Source organism: Cetorhinus maximus, chromosome 19, assembly GCF_964194155.1.
Source record: "Cetorhinus maximus chromosome 19, sCetMax3.hap1.1, whole genome shotgun sequence".
NCBI classification, from domain to species: domain Eukaryota; kingdom Metazoa; phylum Chordata; class Chondrichthyes; order Lamniformes; family Cetorhinidae; genus Cetorhinus; species Cetorhinus maximus.
Genome location: NC_135897.1, coordinates 17,547,454 through 17,570,530, shown reverse-complemented (window position 1 = coordinate 17,570,530; position 23,077 = coordinate 17,547,454). Strand labels below are relative to the sequence as shown.

General features: G+C 43.0%; 1 protein-coding gene across 8 annotated transcripts in view; it reads left to right on the top strand.

The window, feature by feature from the left end:
• Positions 1-10,926: 10,926 nt before the first annotated feature.
• Positions 10,927-23,077, top strand: part of cep63 (centrosomal protein 63) — a 107,974-nt gene continuing 95,823 nt past the window's right edge. For all 8 annotated transcript variants that reach the window (XM_078563538.1, XM_078563536.1, XM_078563535.1 and 5 more), the window contains exons 1-2: positions 10,927-11,021; positions 17,505-17,578. In XM_078563538.1, coding sequence (XP_078419664.1) covers positions 17,535-17,578 — 44 coding nt within the window. In that variant the 5' untranslated portion in view covers positions 10,927-11,021; positions 17,505-17,534. The remainder of the gene's footprint in view (positions 11,022-17,504; positions 17,579-23,077) is intronic.

Sequence of the window (23,077 nt, the reverse complement as noted above, 5' to 3'; positions counted from 1 at the left end):
TCACCCCAGGAATAAAAACAGAATGTGCTGGAAATACTCAGCAGGTCTGGCAACGTTCTGTGGAGAGAGAAATAGAATTAATGTTTCATGCCAAATAGGTGTGGTCTTGCCAATGCCCTGTGCAGTTGTAGCAAGGCTTCCCTACTTTTATGCCCCTTCCCCTTTGCAATAAATAATGTTTGCAATACAGTCTGTCCCTTCATCCAATACATTAATATAGATTGCGAATTGCAGGAACCCAGAACCCTGCAGTACACCACTAGTTAGTTTGCCAACCTGAAAATGACCCATTTATCCTGACTCTATTTCATGTTAGTTAACTAGACCTCTCTCTATGCTAATATATCATCCCCAACACCATGGACTCTTATCTTGCCTTTTATGAACAACCTTTTTCAAATGCCTCCCGGAAATGCATACAAAAACAATATAAAATACAATCCAAATATAGTTCCTCTTTAATAGTTCCTGCTTAAATAGGTCTTAATAAATTTGTTGAATATAATTTCCCTTTCACAAAACCATGTTGACTCTGCCTGATTGTATTCTGATTTTCTAAATGCCCTGTTCCTGTTCTTTACTAATGGATTCTAGCATTGTTATGACACAGCAGTTGGTAAAGGCCGAGTTGTTTAAATCCCAGAGGGAAGCTTGAACAACTGTCAGAACCTATATTTTCAATTGGTATGTTTGAGGTGCAGCTCTGAATTCAAGAATAAGACCGCCAAGCCTCTAGAGGTTTTTCATATAAAACTAAATTGAACATTTATTAATTTAACAACAAATTAAACACACAAACATTTCTACAAATTACTACCATAATAACTTTTAAACAAATCCCCAAATTAATTACTCCCAGGTAAATCTTCACCAAGGCAACAATAACCCATAGACTTTAAACAGACACCAGGCAAAGCACAAATTCAAAATGAGGTCCCTTGCAATTTGGTTCCTTTGCAGACACATTTGTAGGCTTACAAGCTGGTTAGATCTTTAATGCCTCTGACTTACACACACAAACTCCTTTCTGTTTATAAAATAAAAGGAAAATACTATGGATGCTGGAAATCTGAAACAAAAACAAAAATTGCTGGAAAAACTCAGCAGATCTGACAGCATCTGTGGAGAGGAATACAGTTAACATTTCGAGTCCATATGACTCTTCATCAGAACTAAAGAGGAATAGAAATGTGGTGAAATATAAGCTGTTTATGGGGGGTGGGACAGGTGGAGCTGGATAGAGGGCCAGTGATAGATGGAGGCAAAGGAGGGATTGCCAATGATGTCATAAACAAAAAGACAAAGGGGTGTTGACGGTAGTGATGTTAGCTAAAGGATGTGCTAATGGTGACATTAAGGGTAGAAAGCAGGATGAGCAAGTGACGGATGACCCTAATGGGGGTGGGGTGGGGTGGGGGGAAGGGATCGAAATAGACTAAAAGGTGGAAATAAATTTTTAAAACAATAATAGAAATAGGTGGGAAAAGAAAAATCTGTGTGTATATATATATATATATATAGATTTTTATAAAAATATATAATAATTATTAGAAAAAAGGGGATCAAAAAGGGGGTGAAGATGGAGGAGTGAGTTCATGATCTGAAGTTGTTGAACTCAATGTTGAGTCCGGAAGGCTGTAAAGTGCCTAGTCAGAAGATGAGGGGCTGTTCCTCCAGTTTGCGTTGGGCTTCACTGGAACATTGCAGCAGGCCAAGGACGGACATGTGGGCATGAGAGGAGGGTGGTGTGTTGAAATGGCAAGCAACAGGAAGGTCTGGGTCATGCATGCGGACAGACTGAAGGTGTTCCGCAAAGCGGTCACCCAGTCTGCGTTTGGCCTCTCCAATGTAGAGGAAACCACATTGGGAGCAGCCATTTTGAATGTAAATTTTCCACTGTATCCTCGCCTTTTAACATCACATCTTCTAACAGTAACCTTTTCATCCCACTAGTTTTATTAGTCATATATACACATTGCTTGGCGTCTCCCAGCTAGGTGCAAGATTTTACTTATTCTTTGAATGGTTTATTTAAAAATGCAAATTGCATTTTACCTTTTAACTTGCTTACATTTATCTCATTAACATCTGAAAACTACTATACATCAAAGCACTCAGACTAGTGCCTTTGATCCAATTAAGACACACACACACACCACGAAACTATTTAAAAAATAATTTCCAACAACATTATAGACATTAATATCTCTTCATGACAAGCATTTTCCCAGTGATAAATTTTAGGTTGAACCGCTGCAGTCCATCTGGTGTCAATACACCCATGATACTGTAAGGAAGGGAGTTCTAGGATATTGACCTAGTCAGGATGGTGTCTGGCTTGGAGGGAAGTTTGAAGGTGGCGATGATCCCATGCGTCTACTACCCTTATCCTTCTGGATGATGGAGGTTGCAGATTTGGAAGGTGCTGTCGAAGGCTTGGCAAATTGTTGCATTGAATCTTGTAGATGGTACACAGTGCTGCCATTCTGCATCAGTGGTGAAGGGAGTGAATGTTTAAGATGGTGGATGGGGTGCCAATCAAATGGACATCTTTGTCCTAGATGGTTCTTTTTCATTCATTCATGGGATGTGGGTGTCGCTGGCTAGACCAGCATTTATTGCCCATCCCTAATTGCCCTTGTTCAGAGGGCATTTCGGTGTCAACCACATTTCTGTGGGTCTGGAGTCACATGTAGGCCAGACCAGGTAAGGATGGCAGATTTCCTTCCCTAAAGGACATCAGTAAACCAGATGGGTTTTTATGACAATTGACAATGGTTTCATGGTCATCAGATTCTAGATGTCCAGATTTTTATTGAATTCAAATTTCATCATCTGCCGTGGTGAGATTCCCTGGTCCCCAGAGCATTACCCTGGGTCTCTGGATTACTAGTCCAGTGACAATACCACTGTGCCATTGCCTCCGCTAAGCTTTTTGAGTGTTGTTGGAGCTGCACTTATACAGGCAAGTGGGGAATATTCCATCACACTCCTGACTTGTGCCTTGTAGATGGTGGACAGGCTTTGGGGAGTCAGGGGGTGAGTTACTCACCACAGGACTCTGAGCCTCTAATCTGCTCTTGTAAGCCATAGTATTTATATGGCTGGTCCAGTTCAGTTTCTGGTCAATGGTAACCCTCAAAATGTTGATAGTGGGAGATTCAGCAATGGTAATGCCTCCTTAATCCTCTATGCCTCTCTACCTCACTTTTCTCCTTTAAAGACCCTCTTTAAAACCTGCCCCTTTGTCCAGGCATGTGGCCATCTGCCATAATGTCTCCTTCTGTGGCTTGCTGTAGTATTTGATTTTATAATGCCTCTGTGAAAGCGCTTTGGGATGTTTTATTAAAAGGTGATAGATAAATATAAATTGTATGGCGTGTATGTTATGTGCCACTTATCAGCCCGAAGCCTGAATATTGTCCAGGTCTTGCAACATATGGACATGGAATGCTTCAGTATTTGAGGAGTCACGTAAAGTCCTCAACACTGCAGTCATCAGTGAACAGCATCATCAGTCGGAGGGGAGGTTATTGATGGAGCAGCTGAGATGGTTGGGCCTAGGACACTACCCTGAGGAACTCCTGCAATAATGTCCTGGAACTGAAATGGTTGCCCTCCAACAACCGCAGCCATTTTCCTTTGTGCTAGGTATGACTCCAACCAGTGGCGAGTTTTCCCCCTGATTTCCATTGACTTCAATTTTATTCGGGCTCCCTGTCACTGCACTTGGTTAAATGCTGCTGATGGAGAGACTATGGTATCGTAATAATGTCACTGGGCTAATAACCCAGAGGCCCAGGCTAATGCTCTGGGGACATGGTTCAAGGCAGCTGGGGTAATTTGAATTCAGTTAATAATAAAATCTGGAATTGAAAACTAGTCTCAGTAATGGTGACTATGAAACTATCATCAATTGTCATAAAAACACATCTGGTTCACTAATGTGCTTTAGGGAAGGAAATCTGCCGCCCTTATCTGCCTGGTTTACATGTGACTCCAGACCCACAGCAATGTGGTTGACTTTTAAATGTCCTCTGAAATTGCCTGGCAAGCCACTCAGTTCAATTAGGGATGGACAACAAAGTTGGCCTTGCCAGAGATGTCTACATCCCATCAAACAGTAAAGAAAAAATGTCATGCCACTCACCCTCACCTCAGCTCTGGAATTCAGCTCTTTTGCCCATGCTTGGACCAAGGCTGTAATAATGCTTGGAGGCAAGAGGCTCTGGCAGATTCCAGGCTGAACATCAGTGAGCAAGTTATTGCTGTGTACGTGCCACTTGATAGCACCATAAACAGTGCCTTCCATCATTCTGATGATAGAGAATGGAATGACAGGAGGTGACTGGCTGGATTGAGTTTGTCCTGCTTTTGTCGACAGGACATACCTGGGAAATTTTCCACATTACTGGGTAGATGCCAGTATTGTAGCTGTACCGGAACAGCTTGGCTAGGGATGTGGCAAGTTCTGGAGCACAAATTTTCAATACAATTGCCGGAATGTTGTCAGTGCCCATCGCCTTTGCAGTTTCTGGTGCCTTCAGATATTTCTCAATATGACATGGACTGAGTCGAATTGACAGAATTTTTGAATCTGTGATGTTGCGAACCTCAGGAGGAGGTTCTGGCTGAAATTGCCTTCAACCTTGTCTTTTGCACTGATGCGCTGGGCTCCCCCATTGTGGAGGATGGTGATTATTTCTGGAGCCTCGTCCTCTGGTTAGTTGTTTAATTGTCCACCACCATTCACAACTGGATATGACGGAATTGCAGAGCTATGATCTAATCTGTTGGTTGTGGAATCACTTAGCTCTGTTTATCGCATGCTGCTTACACTGCTTGGCATGCATGTAGTCTTGTATTGTAGCTTCACCAGATTGAGATCTCATTTTTTAGGTAAGCCTGGTTGTGTCTTGGATTGCCCTGCTGCGCTGTTCATTGAACCAGGGTTGATAAACAGGGTAAAGCAGTGAAATGCCAGTCCATAAGGTTACAAATTGTGGTTCAGTACAATTCTGCTGTTACTGATGGTCCACAGAACCTCATGGATGTCCAGTTTTGAGCTGCTGGATCTGAGCTGCCAGATCTTATCTGTGTCAATCCCAAACGGTACGATGCTAGTGCCAACCAGCTGGAGCCCAAGACTAGGGATTGGGGATTTAAGATGTAACCTGAGATTGGGGGAGTTGGGGGTGCGGTTAGGGTGTAATCTGAGATTGGGGCAGTGCGGGGGAGGTTAGGGTGCAACCTGCGATTGGGAGAGTGGTGGGGGTTAGGATGTAATCTGAGATTTGGGGAGTGGGGGGAGGTTAGGGTGCAACCTGAGATTGGGGGAGTTGGCCAGGAGGTGTTAAACTGCAATCTGAGATTGCAGGAGTAGAGGGTTAAACTGCACTCAGATCAGGGGAAGGGTGGGGGTGGGGGAGGGGGTGGTGGTTAGGGTATAATCTGAGATTGGTTAAATGGGGGTGTTAGGCTGCACTCTGGGGAAGTGGGGGATTAAGCTGCTAGCTCGTAATATAAAGACGGATGGAAAGAGTTTCTATAGATATTTAAATAAGAAGAGTGAAGAAAGTGAGTGATGGCCCTATAGAAACTGCGATTTAGGGAATTTATAATGGAAAGTCAGGAGATTGTGGATGAATTGAAAAAGTATTTTGCTTCAGTCTTCACTATAGAGGACACAATAACATCCCAGAAATTGTTGTAAATCAGGAAATGGAAGGGAAAATTTCAACTGTTGGGGCTGCCGGCTGACAAATCCCCAAGTCCGGATGGACTTCACCCTAAGGTCTTGAACGAAGTGGCTAGTGAGATAGTTGATGCATAGGTTTTAATTTTCCAAAAATTCCCTGGTTTCAGGGAAGGTTCCATCTGATTAGAAAATAACAAATATAACTCCTTTATTCAAAAAGGGAGGGAGACAGAAAGCAGGAAACTACAGGCCAGTTAGCATAATGTCTGTCATAGGGAAAATTAGCAGAGCACTGAGAAAAATTTAAGGCAATCAGGCAGAGTCAACATGGTTTTGTGAAAGGAAAATGATGTTTGAGCAATTCATTTGAGTTCTTTGAAGGAGCCACATGTGCTGTGGATAAAGAGGAACCAGTTCATGTACTGTACTTAGATTTCGAGAAGGCATTTAATAAAATGCCACATCAAGGGCTATTGCAGATAATAAAAGCTCACAGTGTAGGGGGTAACATATTGGCATGGATAGAAGATTGGCTAGCTAAGAGGAAGCAGAGGGTAGGCATAAGTGGGTATTTTTCTGGTTGGCAGGATGTAACAAGTGATGTGCCACAGGGATCTGTGCTGGGGCCTCAACTTTTTACAATTTATATGTTTTTATGATTTGTTAAATGATTTGGATGAAAGGACCAAAGGAATGATTGCTAAATTTGCTGACGACACAAAGAAAGATAGGAAAGTAAATTGTGAAGAGGACAGAAGGAGACTACAAAGGGATGTGGATAGGTTAAGTGAATGGGCAAAGATCTGGCAAATGGAGTATAATGTGAGCAAATGTGAAATTGTCCATTTTGGCAGGAAGAACAAAAAAAAGAAGCTTATTATCTAAATGCTGAGAGATTGCAGAGCTTTGAGTTTCAGAGGGATCTGGGTGTCTCTAGTGCATGAATCACAAATGCTAGTATGTAGTTACAGCAGGTAATTAGGAAAGCTAATAGAATGTTATCATTTATTGTGAGGGCATAAGTAGGAATGTTACTTCAGTTGTACAGGGCACTGGTGAGACCACATCTGGAGTACTGTGTACAGTATTGGTCTCCTTATTTAAGGAAAGATTAAATGCATTAGAAGCAGTTCAGAAATACCAGGAATGGGTGGGTTGTCTTATAATGAAAGGCTGGACAGGTTAGGCTTGTATCCACTGGAGATTAGAAGAGTAAGAGGCAACTTGATTGAAACCATTAAGATCCTGAGGGTCTTGACAGGATGGATGTGGAGAGGACATTTCCTCTTGTGAGAGAATCTATAACTAGGGGTCACTGTTTAAAAATGTGGGGTTGCTCATTTAAGACAGAGATGAGCAGAAATTTTTTCTGAGGGTTGTGAGTCTTTGGAACTCTCTTCCTCAAAAAGCGGTGGAAGCAGAGTCTTTGAATATTTTTAAGGCAGAGCTAGATAGATTCTTGATTAACAAGGGGGTGAAAGGATGTTGGGAGTAGGTAGGAATGTGGGGTTGAGGTTACAATCAGATCAGCCATGATCTTATTGAATGGCGGAGCAGGGCCAAAGGGATGAGTGGCTTCCTCCTCCGAATTCCTATGTTGACTCTGAGATTGGGGAGTGAGGTTGGGGACTGGGGTGGGTGGTTAAATTGCACTCTGAGATCTGGGGGGGAGGGGTGTTAAGCTGCTCTCTGAGATCGGGGGGAGTGGGGGGGAGGGGTGTTGAGCTGCTCTCTGAGATCGGGGAGAGCAGAGTGATAGCCTGCTGCACGTTTGTTCTTTCTTCCTGTCCTGTCACTCTGTTTTTCCTCCTGTTCCGATGAATCCTAGTGATGGTGATTCCTAATATTTCCTGGTATTCGATGCCCAGCCACGAATCTGCACATTTTTAGTATTTTAATTTAAAATAAGGCTTGAATTTTCTTCTGACTACAGTTCAGTATACTTATGGTGTGAGGTGGAGTGATGAAACAAAGCTGATTGTGACCACTGGCCTGAAAGTATAACTTCACTTTTCAAACAATTTCTCACAAATGATTTTTTTCTTTATCTTTGTGACTTTCCTTTGCTTTCTTTCTTTCTTTTTACTCTGTGCATGTATTCTATGTGCAATACTACTTTTTCCTTTGTTTCGTTCTGCATCTCATCGTATCAACCAGGGGATGACTGAATGATCTATTCAGTAGGTATTGAGGTAACAAATGACAGACGTTTAAGCAAATCAGTAGAGTTGCAAACCACGGATCATCACTGCTGTTACCTGGAGCTGCTTCATTGTAATTTAATTGAGCGTATTTATTTTAGGGTTGTTTTCTTGTGGGCATTTTAAAATGTGGCCAATATTTGTCCTCCTTTAGCATGATGCACCGATTGCATTTGAATGATAGAAGTACTGCAGTTCGTAATCTATCCAAATGTTTGGCAGAGACAGAGGCAATGACCACCAAAAAACACCAGTGGCATGCGAGTCTGCTGGAACTGACAGCGAGGCTTAGGAACAGGCTCAGAGAAATGTTGGCTGTAATTTTTTCTGTATTTATAAAAAGAACCCTGTTTTGGCCAATTCCTTGTGCAGTAGCAGCTAATCGAATGAAGGTATGCTAATGTAGTGTGTCTCACTGAGAAGCTAAACTGTAGGATCATGGCTGACTGTGATGGTCCCAAAGCAGGACATTGTGAAAGTTGAAATGAATAAAAGAGAACAAAGAACAAAGAAAAGTACAGCACAGGAACAGGCCCTTCGGCCCTCCAAGCCTGCGGCGATCATATTGCCTGTCAAACTAAAACATTTTGCACTTCCGGGGTCCGTATCCCTCTATTCCCATCCTATTCATGTATTTGTCAAGCTGCCTCTTAAACACCACTATCGTACTTGCTTCCGCCACCTCCTCTGGCAGCGAATTCCAGACACTACCCTCTGCGTAAAAAACTTGCCCCGCACATCTCCTCTATAGTTTTCTCCTCTCACCTTAAATCTATGTCCCCCAGTAATTGACTCTTCCACCCTGGGAAAAAGCTTCTGACTATCTACTCTGTCCATGCCACTCATAATTTTGTAAACTTCTATCAAGTCGCCCCTCAATCTCCTTCGCTCTAGTGAGAACAATCCGAGTTTCTCCAACCTCTCCTCATAGCTAATAACCTCCAGACCAGGCAGCATCCTGGTAAACCTCCTCTGCACCCACTCCAACGCCTCCATATCCTTCTGGTAATGTGGCAACCAGAATTGCACGCAATATTCCAAGTGTGGTCTAACCAAGGTTCTATACAGCTGCAGCATGACTTCCCAGCTTTTATACTCAATACCCCTGCCGATGAAGGCAAGCATGCCATATGCCTTCCTGACTACCTTATCCACCTGCGTTGCCACTTTCAGTGACCTGTGGACCTGTACACCCAGATCCCTCTGCCCGTCAATGCACTTAAGGGTTGTGCCATTTACTGTATAATTCCTACCTGTATTAGACCTTCCAAAATGCATTACCTCGCATTTGTCTGGATTAAACTCCATCTGTCATTTCTCCGCCCAAGTCTCCAACCGATCTATATCCCGTTGTATCCTTTGACAATCCTCTTCACTATCTGCAACTCCTCCAACCTTAGTGTCGTCTGCAAACTTACTATAAATATATACTTAAATCATAGCATAATGATTTTTAAAATTTCTTCTTGGTGTAACAAGGCCAGCATTTGTTAGGCAGCCCTAATTGCCCTTGAGAAGGTGGTGTTGAGCTGCCTCCTTGAACCGCTGCAGTCCATGTGATGTAGGTACACCCACAGTGCTGTTAGGAAGGGAGTTCCATGATTTTCACCCAGAGACAGTGATGAAATGGTGATATATTTCCTAGTCAGGATGGTGTGTGGCTTTGAGGGATACTTGCAGAGGGTGGTGTTCCCTTGCGTTTACCCTTGTCCTAGTTATTAGAGGGTACAGGTTTGGAAAGTGTTGTTGAAACAGCCTTGGTGAGCTGTTGCAGTGCATCATGTAGATAGCACATACTACTGCTGCGGTGCATCAGTGATGGAAGGAGAGAATATTTAAGATGGTGAATGGGTTGCCAATCAAGTAGGCTGCTTTGTCCTGGATGTGTCAGCTTCATGAGTGTTGTTGGAACTGCACTCATCCAAGCAAGTGGAGAGTATTCCATCATACTCCTGACTTGTGTCTTGTAGATGGTGGACAAGCTTTGGAGAGTCAGAAGGTGAGTAACTCTCTGCAGAATTCCCAGCCTCTGACCAGCTATCATGGGCGCAGTGTATTTATATGGTTGGTCTAGTTCAATTCCTTGATGATGTTGATAGTGGGGAATTTAGTGATGGTAATGCCATTGAATGTCATGGGGAGGTTGTTAAATTTTCTCTTGTTGGAAATTGTCATTGCTTGGCATTCGTGTGGCATGAATGTTACTTGCCACTTAGCTGCCCAAGCCTGGATATTGTCCAAGTCTTGCTACATATGCACACGGATTGCTTCAGTATCTGAGGAGTTGCAAATGGTGCAGGATTTTGTGCAATCGTCAGCAAACATTCCCACTTCTGACCTTATGATGGAGGGAAGATCATTGATGAAGCAGCTCGACCCAACAACTGTGCGCTGGTCCTTCTACCAATAATGTTATGGGCAGGTGCATTTGCAGCAGGCAGGTTGGTGAGGTTGAGATCAAGTATGTTTTTACCTCTTGTTGGTTCCCTCACCACCTGCCGCAGACCCAGTCTAGCAGCTATGTCAGTCCTGGTAACGGACATTGAAGTCCCTCATCCAGAGTGCATTCTGCGCCCTTGCCACCCTCAGTGCTTCCTCCAAGCAGTGTTCAACATGGAGGAGCACTGATTCATCAGCTGAGGAAGGGCGGTATGTGGTAATCAGCAGGAGGTTTCCTTGTCCATGTTTGACCTGATGCCATGAGACTTCATGGGGTCCAGAATCGCTGTTGAGGACTCCAAGGGCAACTCCCTCCCGACTGTATGCCACGGTGCTGCCACCTCTACTGGGCCTGTCTTGCCTGTGGGATGCATATGGTGGTGTCTGGGACATGATCTGTAAGGTATGACTCCATTAGTATGATTATGCTTAACTAGCCTTTGAGAGAGCTCTCCCAATTTTGGCACAAGCCCCTAGATGTTATAAGGAAGACTTTGCAGGGTCGACAGTGCTGGGTTTGCCGTTGTTGTCTCTGGTGCCTTGGTCGATGCCGTCTGGTTTCATTCTCTTTTTTTGACTTTTTAGCAGTTTGATGCAGCTGAGTGGCTTGTTAGACAATTTCAGAGGGCATTAAGAGTCAACCACATTGCTGTGGATCTGGAGTCACATGTAGGCCAGACCAGGTGAGGACAGCAGATTTCCTTCCCTAAAGGGCATTAGTGAACCAGATGGGTTTTTACAATAGTTTTATGGTCATCATTAGACTTTAAATTCCAGATTTTTATTGTTGGGCTTTGAACCTGGTCCCCAGAGCTTTCCCCTGGGTCTCTGGGTTGTCACTCCAGTGAGAATACCACTACACCACTGCCTCCCCTCTAGTGCCCCAAGATGTTTTACTATGTTAAATATACTATGTAGATGTTGCTGTTGAATGTGATGGGACTGGATTCCAGAGAATGAACTTAACAGTGCAGAATGAGAGGGGATGGGTCTGGATTACAGTTTGAGTTTTTTTGCAGGCAATTCTGTGAGAGAGAGTTATGGGACACTGGTGAGAAGTATCTGGAATTAACAGCTGGATAGTCAGGAAAAGGGGAGACTGATTGCAGCCGTTCAAGATTTTTCTTTAGAAAGGGGCTTTTAGTAAATACTGATAGTTTAAGTAAGTTACATGTGTATTTGGGTGTATTAAAAATAAGGTATATCTTTAAAGTTTAAGTTTGATTTGTATTTCTGTATTTGTCTGTTAGGAAAGGAGAAGTTGAGTTTTAGTTTCACTTTAAAAGGTGCCTGCATTCTAATGAGATTTTTACGACTGTTGAATGAAGTAAAGCAAACAAGGTTAGAAAAGATTGTGCTGTTGCCTAGCAACCGGAGGCCCCACAAAGATAGAATGGTAGCTTCAGTTCAGTTGGAAGCAGCTGCCAGAGAGACTGGACAGCAGAAGGACAGATAGCAAGTCCCAAACTGAAGTTGGAGCCAGGATTCCAGAGAACTGGATATTGGGAGAGGGAACTGCAGAAAGAGTAGATTTCCCAAAGCCAAGGAATGAGACTGAAAGGAGGGGTCCAAAGAAGACCTTCTAGTCAAAGGAAGAACAGGAGTCTGGAAAAGGTCCTGTTATGTGGAAGTGAAAGTAAGGAGCAGAGAGGAAGGTTCCAAGCTTCAAGCTTAAAGAGAAGAAAAGCTGCAGGAGGCAGATTTAAAGCAAAAATGGCTTGTGAGAAGTCAGAAGATCCAAAGAGACAGCTGAAGGTCTGTAGCTCTTTACTATGGGCATGTGAAGCAATGGTATTCTGTTGGTATAGCTGAATCAGTGACAGCGAATGTGTGGAGGAAAACTTGAATGTACATGGCAATCCAGAGGAGAGGAACATTGAAAGGAGAGTTCAAAACCCTGGAGGTGGACCCTTGTGGAAGGTGTCTAAGAGAAAGTGTTGTTTGGGAGAAGATTCCAGAGCGAGTTCTTGGAGAGTGGAGATTGGAAACCCTCGTGTGAAAGGCAGAGCTCAGTGAGACTGGTTGGCTGAAGGTATGACAGGCGTCTGGGGGGAGTTGAGGAGAGGTTCATAGCATCTGTTTGGGGTGTATCTGTCACTTGGTTTCAGAGTGTGGTGTGTTTGACCACAGGTCGCCTATTGGTTTACATGAACTTTGTACTTACTGGGAACATTAAAGTATAAGATAACTTCTGTAACTTATGTTTTTCTTATGAATCTGAGTAGATCTGTAAAGATATTGATGTGGGTGAAGAAGTATTGTAATATAGTTAATCTTTTCTAATTTAATAAATGTTTTATTATTTTGTTAAAAGTTCATTAGCTGACTCCTGTGAATCTGTTCAGTAGCCACTCTCCACATATCTAAACAGAAAATAAAAGTTAGAATCTATCAAGCCAGGTTCCATCTGAGATTTGGCTTGTCCAGTAGTAACATCAACTGGGATCATTACACTTGCCGTTCGTGCCAAGTTGATTAGTGAGGACAGGTAGAGCTAATGAAGTAGTGAATAATGGTGATTCAATAATTAGAAGTTAGAGTTGTATTCACTTTAGCTTAAAAGAAAATCCCACATCCTGTCCTCTTTGAGTTCATTGATTTGGCAAATGCAGCAGAATTATTTAATCAGAATCACAGAATTGTTACAGCTCAGAAGGAAGCCATTCAGCCCATTGTGTCTACGTTCGTTCTCCATAGAGCAATTTTTCTGCAGTCACTCCCCCGCCTTCACCTTCAAGGCCTACCCATTCTTCCTTTTCGACTAATAATCCAACTCCCTCTTGAATGCCTCGATTGAACCTGCCTCCGCCACACTGTCAGGCAGTGCATTTCAGATCCTAACCACTCAATGCGTGAAAAAGGTATTCCTCTTGTCACTTTTGCTTTTTTTGCCAATTACTTTATATTTGTGCCCTCTTGTATCTGATCCTTCCACCAATGGGAGCAGCTTCTCCCTATCTATTCTGCCCAGACCCCTCATGATTTTGAATACCTATATCAAAACTCCTCTCAAGCTTCTCTTCTCCAATCAATCTATGTAACTGCAGTTCCGCATCCTGGAGCCTAACAAAATGGGAGGATGATTCACCAGTCATACTTATTCCAACTCTTTGAACGATCTATCTCATTACTCCCAGCCACGCATGCTTTTCCTAAATCAGGTGATTTGAAAGAGGTGCGGTAAGCAATGGGATAATAGAGTGAATTTAACACATGTTCTTCCTTCGGTTTGGAGGGTAGGAGTGGGAAGCGTATTGTGGAAATTAGTAAGGAGGAAGAATTCCAGAACCATAGAAAAGTTACAGCACAGAAGGAGGCCATTCTGCCCATCTTGTCCATGCCAGCCCGAGGACACCCAGGGGACCTTTTTAATCCCACCTTCCTGCACCTAGCCCATAGCCCTGCAGCTTACAGCACTTAAGGTGCAGATCCAGGTACTTTTTAAAAGAGTTTAGAGTTTCTGCCTCTACCATCAACTCGGGCAGCAAATTCCAGACACCCACTACCCTCTGTGTAAAAAAAGTTCTTCCTCATGTCCCCCCGACACCTTCTGCCACTTATCTTGAATCTATGAATCTGGTTCTAGAACTCTCCACCATGGGAAACAGTTTTATCCTGTCCACTCTATCTATTCCCCTCATAATTTTGTTCACCTCAATCAAGTCACCTTTCAGCCTTCTTTGTTCTAAGGAAAATAACCCCAACCTATCCAATCTCTCCTCGTAGCTACACTTTTCTAACCCTGGCAACATTCTTGTAAACCTCCTCTGCACTCTCTCCAGAGCTATTATGTTCTTCCTGTAATGCGGTGACCAGAACTGCACACAATACTCCAGTTATAGCCTCACCAGTGTTTTATGCAATTCCAACATTATATCCTTACTTTTATATTCAAACCTCTGCCAATGAAGGAGAGCATTCCATATGCCTTCTTTTCAACCTTGTCTACTTGAACTGCTGCCTTCAGGGACCTGTGTACTTGTACGCCAAGATCTCTCACTTCATCTACCCCTCTTAGTATATTCCCATTTATTGTGTAACCCCTGTAACTGTTTGACTTCCCTAAATGTATGACCTCGCACTTCTCTATGTTAAAATCCATCTGCCACTTTACCGCCCACTCCACCAACCCATCTATATCATTTTGGAGATTATGGCTATCCTCTACACTATCTACTACTCGGCCAATCTTTGTGTCACCTGCAAATTTCCCAATCGTGCCCACCACGTTCACGTCCAAATCGTTAATATATAACACAAACAGCAAGGGTCCCAACACCGAGCCCTGTGGAACACTATTTGAGACAACTTTCTATTCACAAGGGCATCCATCGACCATTACCCTTTGTTTCCTGTTACAAAGCCAATCTTTTATCCAGTTTGCCACATTACCCAGTACCCATGGGCTTTTACTTTCCTGACCAATCTGCCATGTGGGACCTTGTCAATTGCCTTGCTAAAATCCATGTACACAACATCCATTGCACTACCTTCATCAACCCTCTTGTCACTTCCTCAAAGAATTCAATCAAATTTGTGAGGCAAGACCTTCCTTTAACAAATCCATGCTGACCATCCCTGACTGGTCCATGCTTTTCCACATGACAGTTAATCCTATATCTCAGGATTTATTCTACTAATTTGCTCACCACTGATGTAAGACTAACTGGCCTATAATTGTTTGGCATTTCCTTTGATCCCTTTTTAAATAATGGAACTACGTTTGCATTTCTTCAGTCCTCCGGTACCTCCCCTGTATCTAGCGAAGATTGGAAAACCATCCTCGGAGCATCTGCTATCTCCTCCCTGACTTCCTTCAGCAACCTCGGAAACAATCCATCTGGCCCTGGTGACTTATCAACTTCCAAGGATTTCAACCCTTTGAGTACTTCCTCTCTCTTTATGACTATCCCGTCCAATACCTCGCAGTGTTCCTCCTGGACTACTATATCTACATCAGAGACAAAATATTCATTCAAAACCCTTCCCACAGCCTCTGCATCTACACACAAATTTCCATCTTCATCTCTGATAGGTCCCACTTTTTCCTTAACTAACGTTTTAGCATTTATGTATTGGTAAAACATCTTTGGGTTATCTTTAATTTTACTTGCTAATCTTTTTTCATGCCCTCTTTTTGATTTCCTTATTTCCTTTTTTACTTTTTCCCTGTACTTCCTATATTCATCTAAGCTATGTGCAGTGCTTAGTTCTTTGTGCCTATCGTACGCTTTCTTTTTCTGTTTGATCTTCCCCTATATTCCTCTAGACAACCAGGGGGTCTAGATTTGGCAGTACCACTCTTATTTTTGTCCAATTAGGATCTCGCTTTTTAGTGCTTCCCACTGGTTTTCCACTGTTTTATCCTCCAGCAGTACTGTCCAGTCCACCTCTGCCAAGTCCCTTCTCATTTCCGCAAAATTTGCCTTCCCCCAGTTCAAGATTTTTACTCCTGCCTTATCTCTGTCTTTTTCCATGGTAATGCTAAATCTAACTGAATTGTGATCACTGTCTTCGATATGGTCACCAACTGTCACTTCACCCACTTGCCCTTCTTTGTTCCCCAAGACTGGGTCTAGAATTGCATCTCCTCTCGTTGGGTTTGTCACCAGTTGGTTGAAAAAATTTTCCTGGACACACTGCATGAATTTTTCTCCCTCGGTGCCCATTATACTGTTTGAATCCTAGTTGATATTAGGATAATTGAAGTCTCCTACTATTATTGCCCTCTTGTTCTTACAAGCAGAAATTTGCCTACATATGTGTTCTTCTATCTCCCTTTCACTATTTGGGGGTCTGTAGTATACTCCCAGTAGTGTGACTGCACCTTTGTTATTTCTAAGCTCAAACCATAAAGCCTCGTTTGTTGACCCATTTAGTATATCATCCCTTCTCACAACTAGAATTGATTTTTTAACCATTAGTGCCACCCCCCTCCTTTTTTATCTCCTACTCTATCGTGTCTGAAGACTCTATAACCAGGGATATTAAGCTGCCAGTTTTGTCCCTCCTTTCGCCAGGTCTCCGTTATAGCAATGGCATCCTGCTGCCATGTGTCTACCTGTGCCCTTAACTCCTTGCATTGAAGTATAAACATTTTAACCCCGTCAATTTCCCTTGCTGGACACTTTGTAAACTTTGCTTCTCCTGTAACTCCATGTCTATCACAACGTCCCTAGCTAACGTTCTACCTCCGTTTTTCTGATCTGAATCTGACCTATCTGATCCTACTCCTGGGATCCCATTCCCCTGCCACACTAGTTTAAATACTACCCAACAGAACTAGCAAAAGCCCCCGCAAGGACACTGGTCCCAGCTCTGCCTGGGTGCAGCCTGTCTGGTTTGTACAGGTTCCACCTTCTCCAGAACCGGTCCCCGTGCCTCAAGAATCTGATCCCTCCCGGCTACACCATCTCTCCAGCCACATGTTCATTTGGTCTATCCTCTTATTCGTGCTCTTGCTAGCACGTGAAACTGGGAGTAATCCTGAGATTACTACATTTGAGGTCCTGCATTTTAATTTATCTCCTAACTCCCTGTACTGAGCTCGCAGGTCCTCATCCCTTAGTTTACCAATGTCGTTGGTACCAATGTGTACCATGACCACTGACTGTTTACCTTCTCTCCCCAGAACACTCTGCAGCCGCCCCGTGACATCCTGGACCCTGGCACCAGGGAGGCAACATACCATCCTTGATTCACGTTTGCGGCCACAGAAGCGTCTGTTTGTGCCCCTTACTATTGAATCCCCTATCACTATAACCCTGCTACTTGTTTTCCTCTCGCCCCTCTGAACAGCAGAGCCACCCACGGTGCCGTGAACTTGGCTGTTGCTGCTTTCCCCTGAGAGGCCATCCCCCCCAACAGCATCCAAAGCGGTATATCTGTTAGAGAGGGGGATGATCATAGGGGACTCCTGCACTACCTTCCTGACTCTTTTACTGTTTCTGATGGTCACCATTTCTCTTCTGCCTGTGTAATCTTTCAACTAGCAAAGATGAAAATGGTTTCATTGTGCAAGAAAAGAGTGAGATGACTCCGAATTTAAGAAGTGTGATGAGAGTGGAACAGCAAATTTAATCAATGGGAGGTTTTGGCAGATACGGTTTTGAAATCTCTTTTTATCAATGAACCTTACTAGCTCTTCCTGTCCTTGTTTCTTACAGTTATCCATTGAAGCTGGGAAGCAGGAAGAAATGGAGGCTTTACTGGAAGCAGTGCAAAACTTTGGCCAAGATGGGTGAGTAGAATAACTTGTTCTCATGGGTAGAGTGTTAGTTGTGCTTAGAAAATCTGACATTTAGGGACTTAATTTCTTTTCTCGTTGTCACTGTGGTGAACAGGTTTTAAATTGCGTTGCTGTACAATTATACCTCAGATTTACCTGAAAACCTAGCACATTAGATTTTTCTTTCAGCTAGCAGAATCTTACAAGAAGACTCAGAAATGTCTCTGGGGCAAGAACAGGGGAGTGGGACTAATTGGATCGCTTCTTCAAAAAGCCGGCTCAGACATGATGGGCCAAGTGGCCTCCTTTATGCTGTAAATTTCTATACTAAAAGGGAAAGGAGGGGTATAATGTAATTTTTTTGGCGGTTTAGGTTGTGAGAAAACAGACAGGAGGCTACAAAGAATGCAAGAGGAATAATGAGGAAAGGTACAGTTTTTACCCCTGGACAATCTTGATAATGGTGCAGTGGCCTTAATGTCTTCGAGCCAAGGGATAGGTTATGGGCAACATTCTCATTAATTTCTTTTGGAGTGCATGTGTGATCTATTTAAGTGTGCATATTTCATATTTTTGTACTTCATATTTTTTGCGTAGCTGTATATGCACAGTCTTTTAAAGAGGCTAGCTTCTGTACGACCTGGGTGGGAGCTTTCAGGTAGCCATGTGGCCGTGGAATTTATAGGGAACGTTGGTTATGGGATTATATATCCAGTGGATCCACCTCAGCTGGAATTATGCTCAAGTGGACAAAGTTTTTTTAAATTTGTTCTTGAGAAATGAGTGATGCTGGCAAGGCAGCATTTGGTGCCTATTCCTTGTTGTCCTGAGGGTATTGAGAACACCAGAGGGTGTTGAGAGTTAACCATTTAACGTGAACTGGAGTCACAGCCCAGCTTAGAGTGGCAATAGTGAACCAACTTTCACAGTCATGCCTCCTGGTGCTTGCCCACAAATTCATGGACTCAGTGGGCCGATTTTAATTCCTCTGTGCCATAATGACTCTATGGCCTGGAGTTTCATGCCTCTGTCCATGCTCAAATGGAGGCAGGGGATTTAAAAATAGCAATCAGGATCCGGTTCCTGGATTCCTGCTCCCATTCCCATTGTGTTGGATTTTTATGGCCCTGGGATAAGGGTGCAGATAATGAGCCTGCAACCAGCAATCCTACCCTTGCCTACTGCAATGTGGGGGGGTGGGCATTTCAGACCCTCCACTATTTTCATGGAGTTGGCCCCATTTTGGTAGGAGATTGGTTCACAGCACCTCAGAGGAGTAATGAACCATGGGGAAACCCCAGTTCCAAGTAGGTAACCAAAGTGACAGTACCATTATATAGAAACATAGAAAGTAGAAGCAGGAGTAGGTCATTTGGCCTTTTGAGCCCACTCCACCATTCAGTATGATCATGGCTGATCCTCTAACTCAATGCCACACTCCCACTCTCTTCCCATACCCCTTGATGCCTTTAGAGTCTGGGAATCTATCTATTTCCTTCTTACACCAGTCTCCCCATGATGGAGAAAAAGAAAGTGCCATACTGCATCCACAACTGTAGAAAAATGTGCTGGGAAATTCTCCTGTCATGTTTGTACTGGGATTTAAATGTGCAGCAATCTATAGCTTTGAAAAAAATGACCTTGCTGTTGAACTTTAAAAAAAGTCTAAGTACCTGCGACACTCCATTAATTGGCAGACAGTCTGCTTTGAAATGGAAATAAAACAGCAGCTGCAGCTCAAAAAAAGACCACCTGGTGTTTCAGTGGACTCTATTATTGATTTTTCCCAGGATTTGTTTTGATAGCTGGGACTATTATGAATGTTTGGCTGAGTTTCGACAAGTCCAGAACCACTTACCTCAGGGGACCAGGGTGGGGGAACAGGGCTGTGTTCACATTTTGATTGACAGTTGTTATTAAAGGGTTATCTGTCTTTGATGTTGTAAGTGAATAAGTGTTTGTTTTTATAACAGATTGACCACTTGAAGGGATTTACATTTTTTGAATGGGTTTTATGGATGAGTTTTTTTCACCAGTCTGAAGTGTCTTTGAATATTAGATTGTTAGAAGTTTATTTTTTTAAAATGTCCATTTCAAGAATACCCTGAGGCCTGGCCATAGTGGATGCTGGGTGAGTGGCTATGGAGAATACATGTTGGGCATGAAGGGGGAAGGGGGTTATGGGGGGCATGGAGGTGACATGGTGGGTATTGGGGTATTGGTGACATGGCATGGGAACATGGAGGGGGTATTGATTGGGTGAGGTTACAGAGCCTGGCATTCATCGTTAAAACTGGGCTGGTGTCCCAGTAAATAGAAGTTGGCATTCTAGCCTGTTGGCTTCTGTTGTCTCCTCAGACCTGAATCCATCCTGCCCCTTCCTCTCAGGAACAAAAATGTACTGGGCGGGGGTCTTTTTAAAATAGTCAGGTCTGCTAGGGAGGTTTCCCTACTTGACCTTCCCGCTTCCCACATGAAAATCTGGCCCTATGAATCTAAATTACCAGATTATTTAATTCCATTATCAATTTGCCATTGTGGGCCTTGAACACAGCCTCCGGGCTGTTAGCCCAGTACCAGAACCATGATATTACCCTGAGATATAATGGCCTCTACAGTGAAATAAGCTAACATTTGCTATTGATACATGAGAAATAGCCACTTGGTGCATTGTCATTGCTTAAAAATATTCCCTGTATGAGTCTTTAACTGAAGGGCTGGTGAAACATATACAGAAAACTGAAGGATGGAAAGGAAAAGTGAAATCAAACCTAAATAACTGAGAACAACTGAAGAAATATTTTATTTTGCCCATTTGTTTCCACCCTCCTATTGATGATAGTGGAAATAGTGATATATAGAAATATATATTTCTATATATCAACAATGACAGGGAGGGATAGAAAGTACACATCTAATGTTATATCAAGGAAGAAACTAGAGATTATAAAAAGAATAAAAGGATTAAAAAAGACACTCTGAATTCGAATGCACGTTGCATTCAAAACAAAGCAGATGAACTGAGAGCGCACATAGAAGTAAATAATTATGATTTATAGCCATTACGGAGTCATGGCTGCAGGAGGACTTGAATTGGGACCGGAATATTGAAGGGCACAGGATATTTAGGAAGAACAGGAAGCGAGGAAAATGTGTAGGGGTGGCTCTGTTGGTTAATGATGCTATTAGCACAATAGAGAGAGATGACCTAAGTTCAGGAAAGCAGGATGTGGAAACAGTTTGGGTAGAGATGAGAAGTGGAAAAGGCAAGGAGTCACATGTGGGAGGTGTGTACAGGCCCCCTAACAGTAACCACATGGTAGGGTGGAGCATAAAGGAAGAAATAATTGGAGCTTGTCAGAAAGGCACTGCGATAATCATGGGAGATTTTAATTTACATATAGACTGGAAAAGTCAGATGGGCAAAGGTAGCCTAGATGAGGAGTACATTGAATGTTTTTGGGTAGTCTCTTCGGACAGCATGTTCTGGAGCCAACTAGAGAGCAGGCTATACGAGACCTGGTATTGTGCAATGAGATGGGAGTAATTAATGACCTCATAGTGAAGGCATCCCGAGGTAACAGCGACCATGTTATTATTGAATTTTGCATTCTGTTTGAGGGAGAGAGGAGTGGGTCTAAGATTAAGTTTTTAAACTTAAATAAAGGCAATTATGAGGAGATGAAAGCTGAGCTGGCTGAAGTGAATTGGCAAATTAGATTAGGGGATAGTTCAATAGAGGTGCAGTGGCTAATATTGAAGGGAATGTTTCAGAATGCACAGAGTTGATGCATTCCAATGAGTAGGAAAAAGTCCAAGGAACGGACACACCATCCGTGGTTAACTAGAAAGGTTAAAGATAGTATCAAACTTAAAGAAAAGGCATCTAATTGTGCAAAGATAGGCGGAAGGCCTGAAGATTGGACAGAATATAAGGAACAACAAAGAATGACTAAAAGGCTAATAAGGAGGGAAAAATTAGAGTATGAGAGAAAGCTAGCCAGAAATATAAAAACAGATAGTTTTTTATAAATATTTAAATAAGAAACAAGTTAACAAAGTGAGTGTTGGTCCTATAGAAAGTGAGTCTGGAGAATTGATAATGGAAAACAAAGAGATGGCAGATGAATTGAACAAGTATTTTGCATCAATTTTCACTATAGAAGATAAAAGTAACACCCCAGAAGCAGCTATAAACCAGGAAATGGAAGTGGGAAAGGAAGTCAGGAAAATTACAGTCACCAGAGAAGTGGCACTGAGTAAACTGTTGGAGCTGCGGGCTGACAAGTTGATGCATTGTTTTAATTTTCCAAAACTCCCTAGATTCGGGGAAGGTTCCATTAGATTGGAAGATAGCAAATGTAACTCTAGTAGTCAAAAAGGGAGGGAGACAGAAAGTGGGAAACTGCAGGCCAGTTAGCTTAACATCTGTCGTACGGAAAATGTTAGAAGTTATTATTAAATATGTTATAGCAGGGCACTTGGATAAGTTCAAGGTCATCAGGCAGAGTCAGCATGTTTTTGTGCAAGGGAAAGCATGCTTAACCAACTTATTGGAGTTCTATGAGGAAGCAACATGTGCTGTGGATAAAGGGGAACCGGTGGATGTACTGGACTTAGATTTGCAGAAGGCATTTGATAAAGTGCCACATCAAAGCTTATAAGACATAGGAGCAGAAATTAGGCCATTCGGCCCATCGAGTCTGCTCCGCCATTCAATCATGGCTGATAAGTTTCTCATCCCCATTCTCCCGCCTTCTCCCCGTAACCTTTGATCCCCTTACCAATCAAGAACCTATCTATCTCGGTCTTAAATACACTCAATAACCTGGCCTCCACAGCCTTCTGTGGCAATGAATTCCATAGATTCACCACTCTCTGGCTAAAGAAGTTTCTCCTCATCTCTGTTCTAAAAGGTCTTCCCTTTACTCTGAGGCTGTGCCCTCGGGTCCTAGTCTCTCCTACTAATGGAAACATCTTCCCCACATCCACTCTATCCAGGCCTTTCAGTATTCTGTAAGTTTCAATCAGATCCCCCCTCATCCTTCTAAACTCCATTGAGTATAGACCCAGAGTCCTCAAACGTTCCTCATATGTTAAGCCTTTCATTCCTGGGATCGTTCTTGTGAACCTCCTCTGGACCCTCTCCAGGGCCAGCACATCCTTCCTGAGATACAGGGCCCAAAATTGCTCACAATATTCTAAATGTGGTCTGACCAGAGCCTTATTTGCCTTCCTAACTACCGACTCAACCTGCAAGTTAACCTTAAGAGAATCCTGGACTAGGACTCCCAAGTCCCTTTGCACTCCAGATTTCTGAATTCTCTCCCCATTTAGAAAATAGTCTATGCCTCTATTCTTCCTACCAAAGTGCATGACCTCACACTTCCCCACGTTGTATTCCATCTGCCACTTCTTTGCCCATTCTCCTAACCTGTCCAAATCCTTCTGCAGCCTCCCCGCCTCCTCAATACTACCTGTCCCTCCACCTATCTTTGTATCATCTGCAAA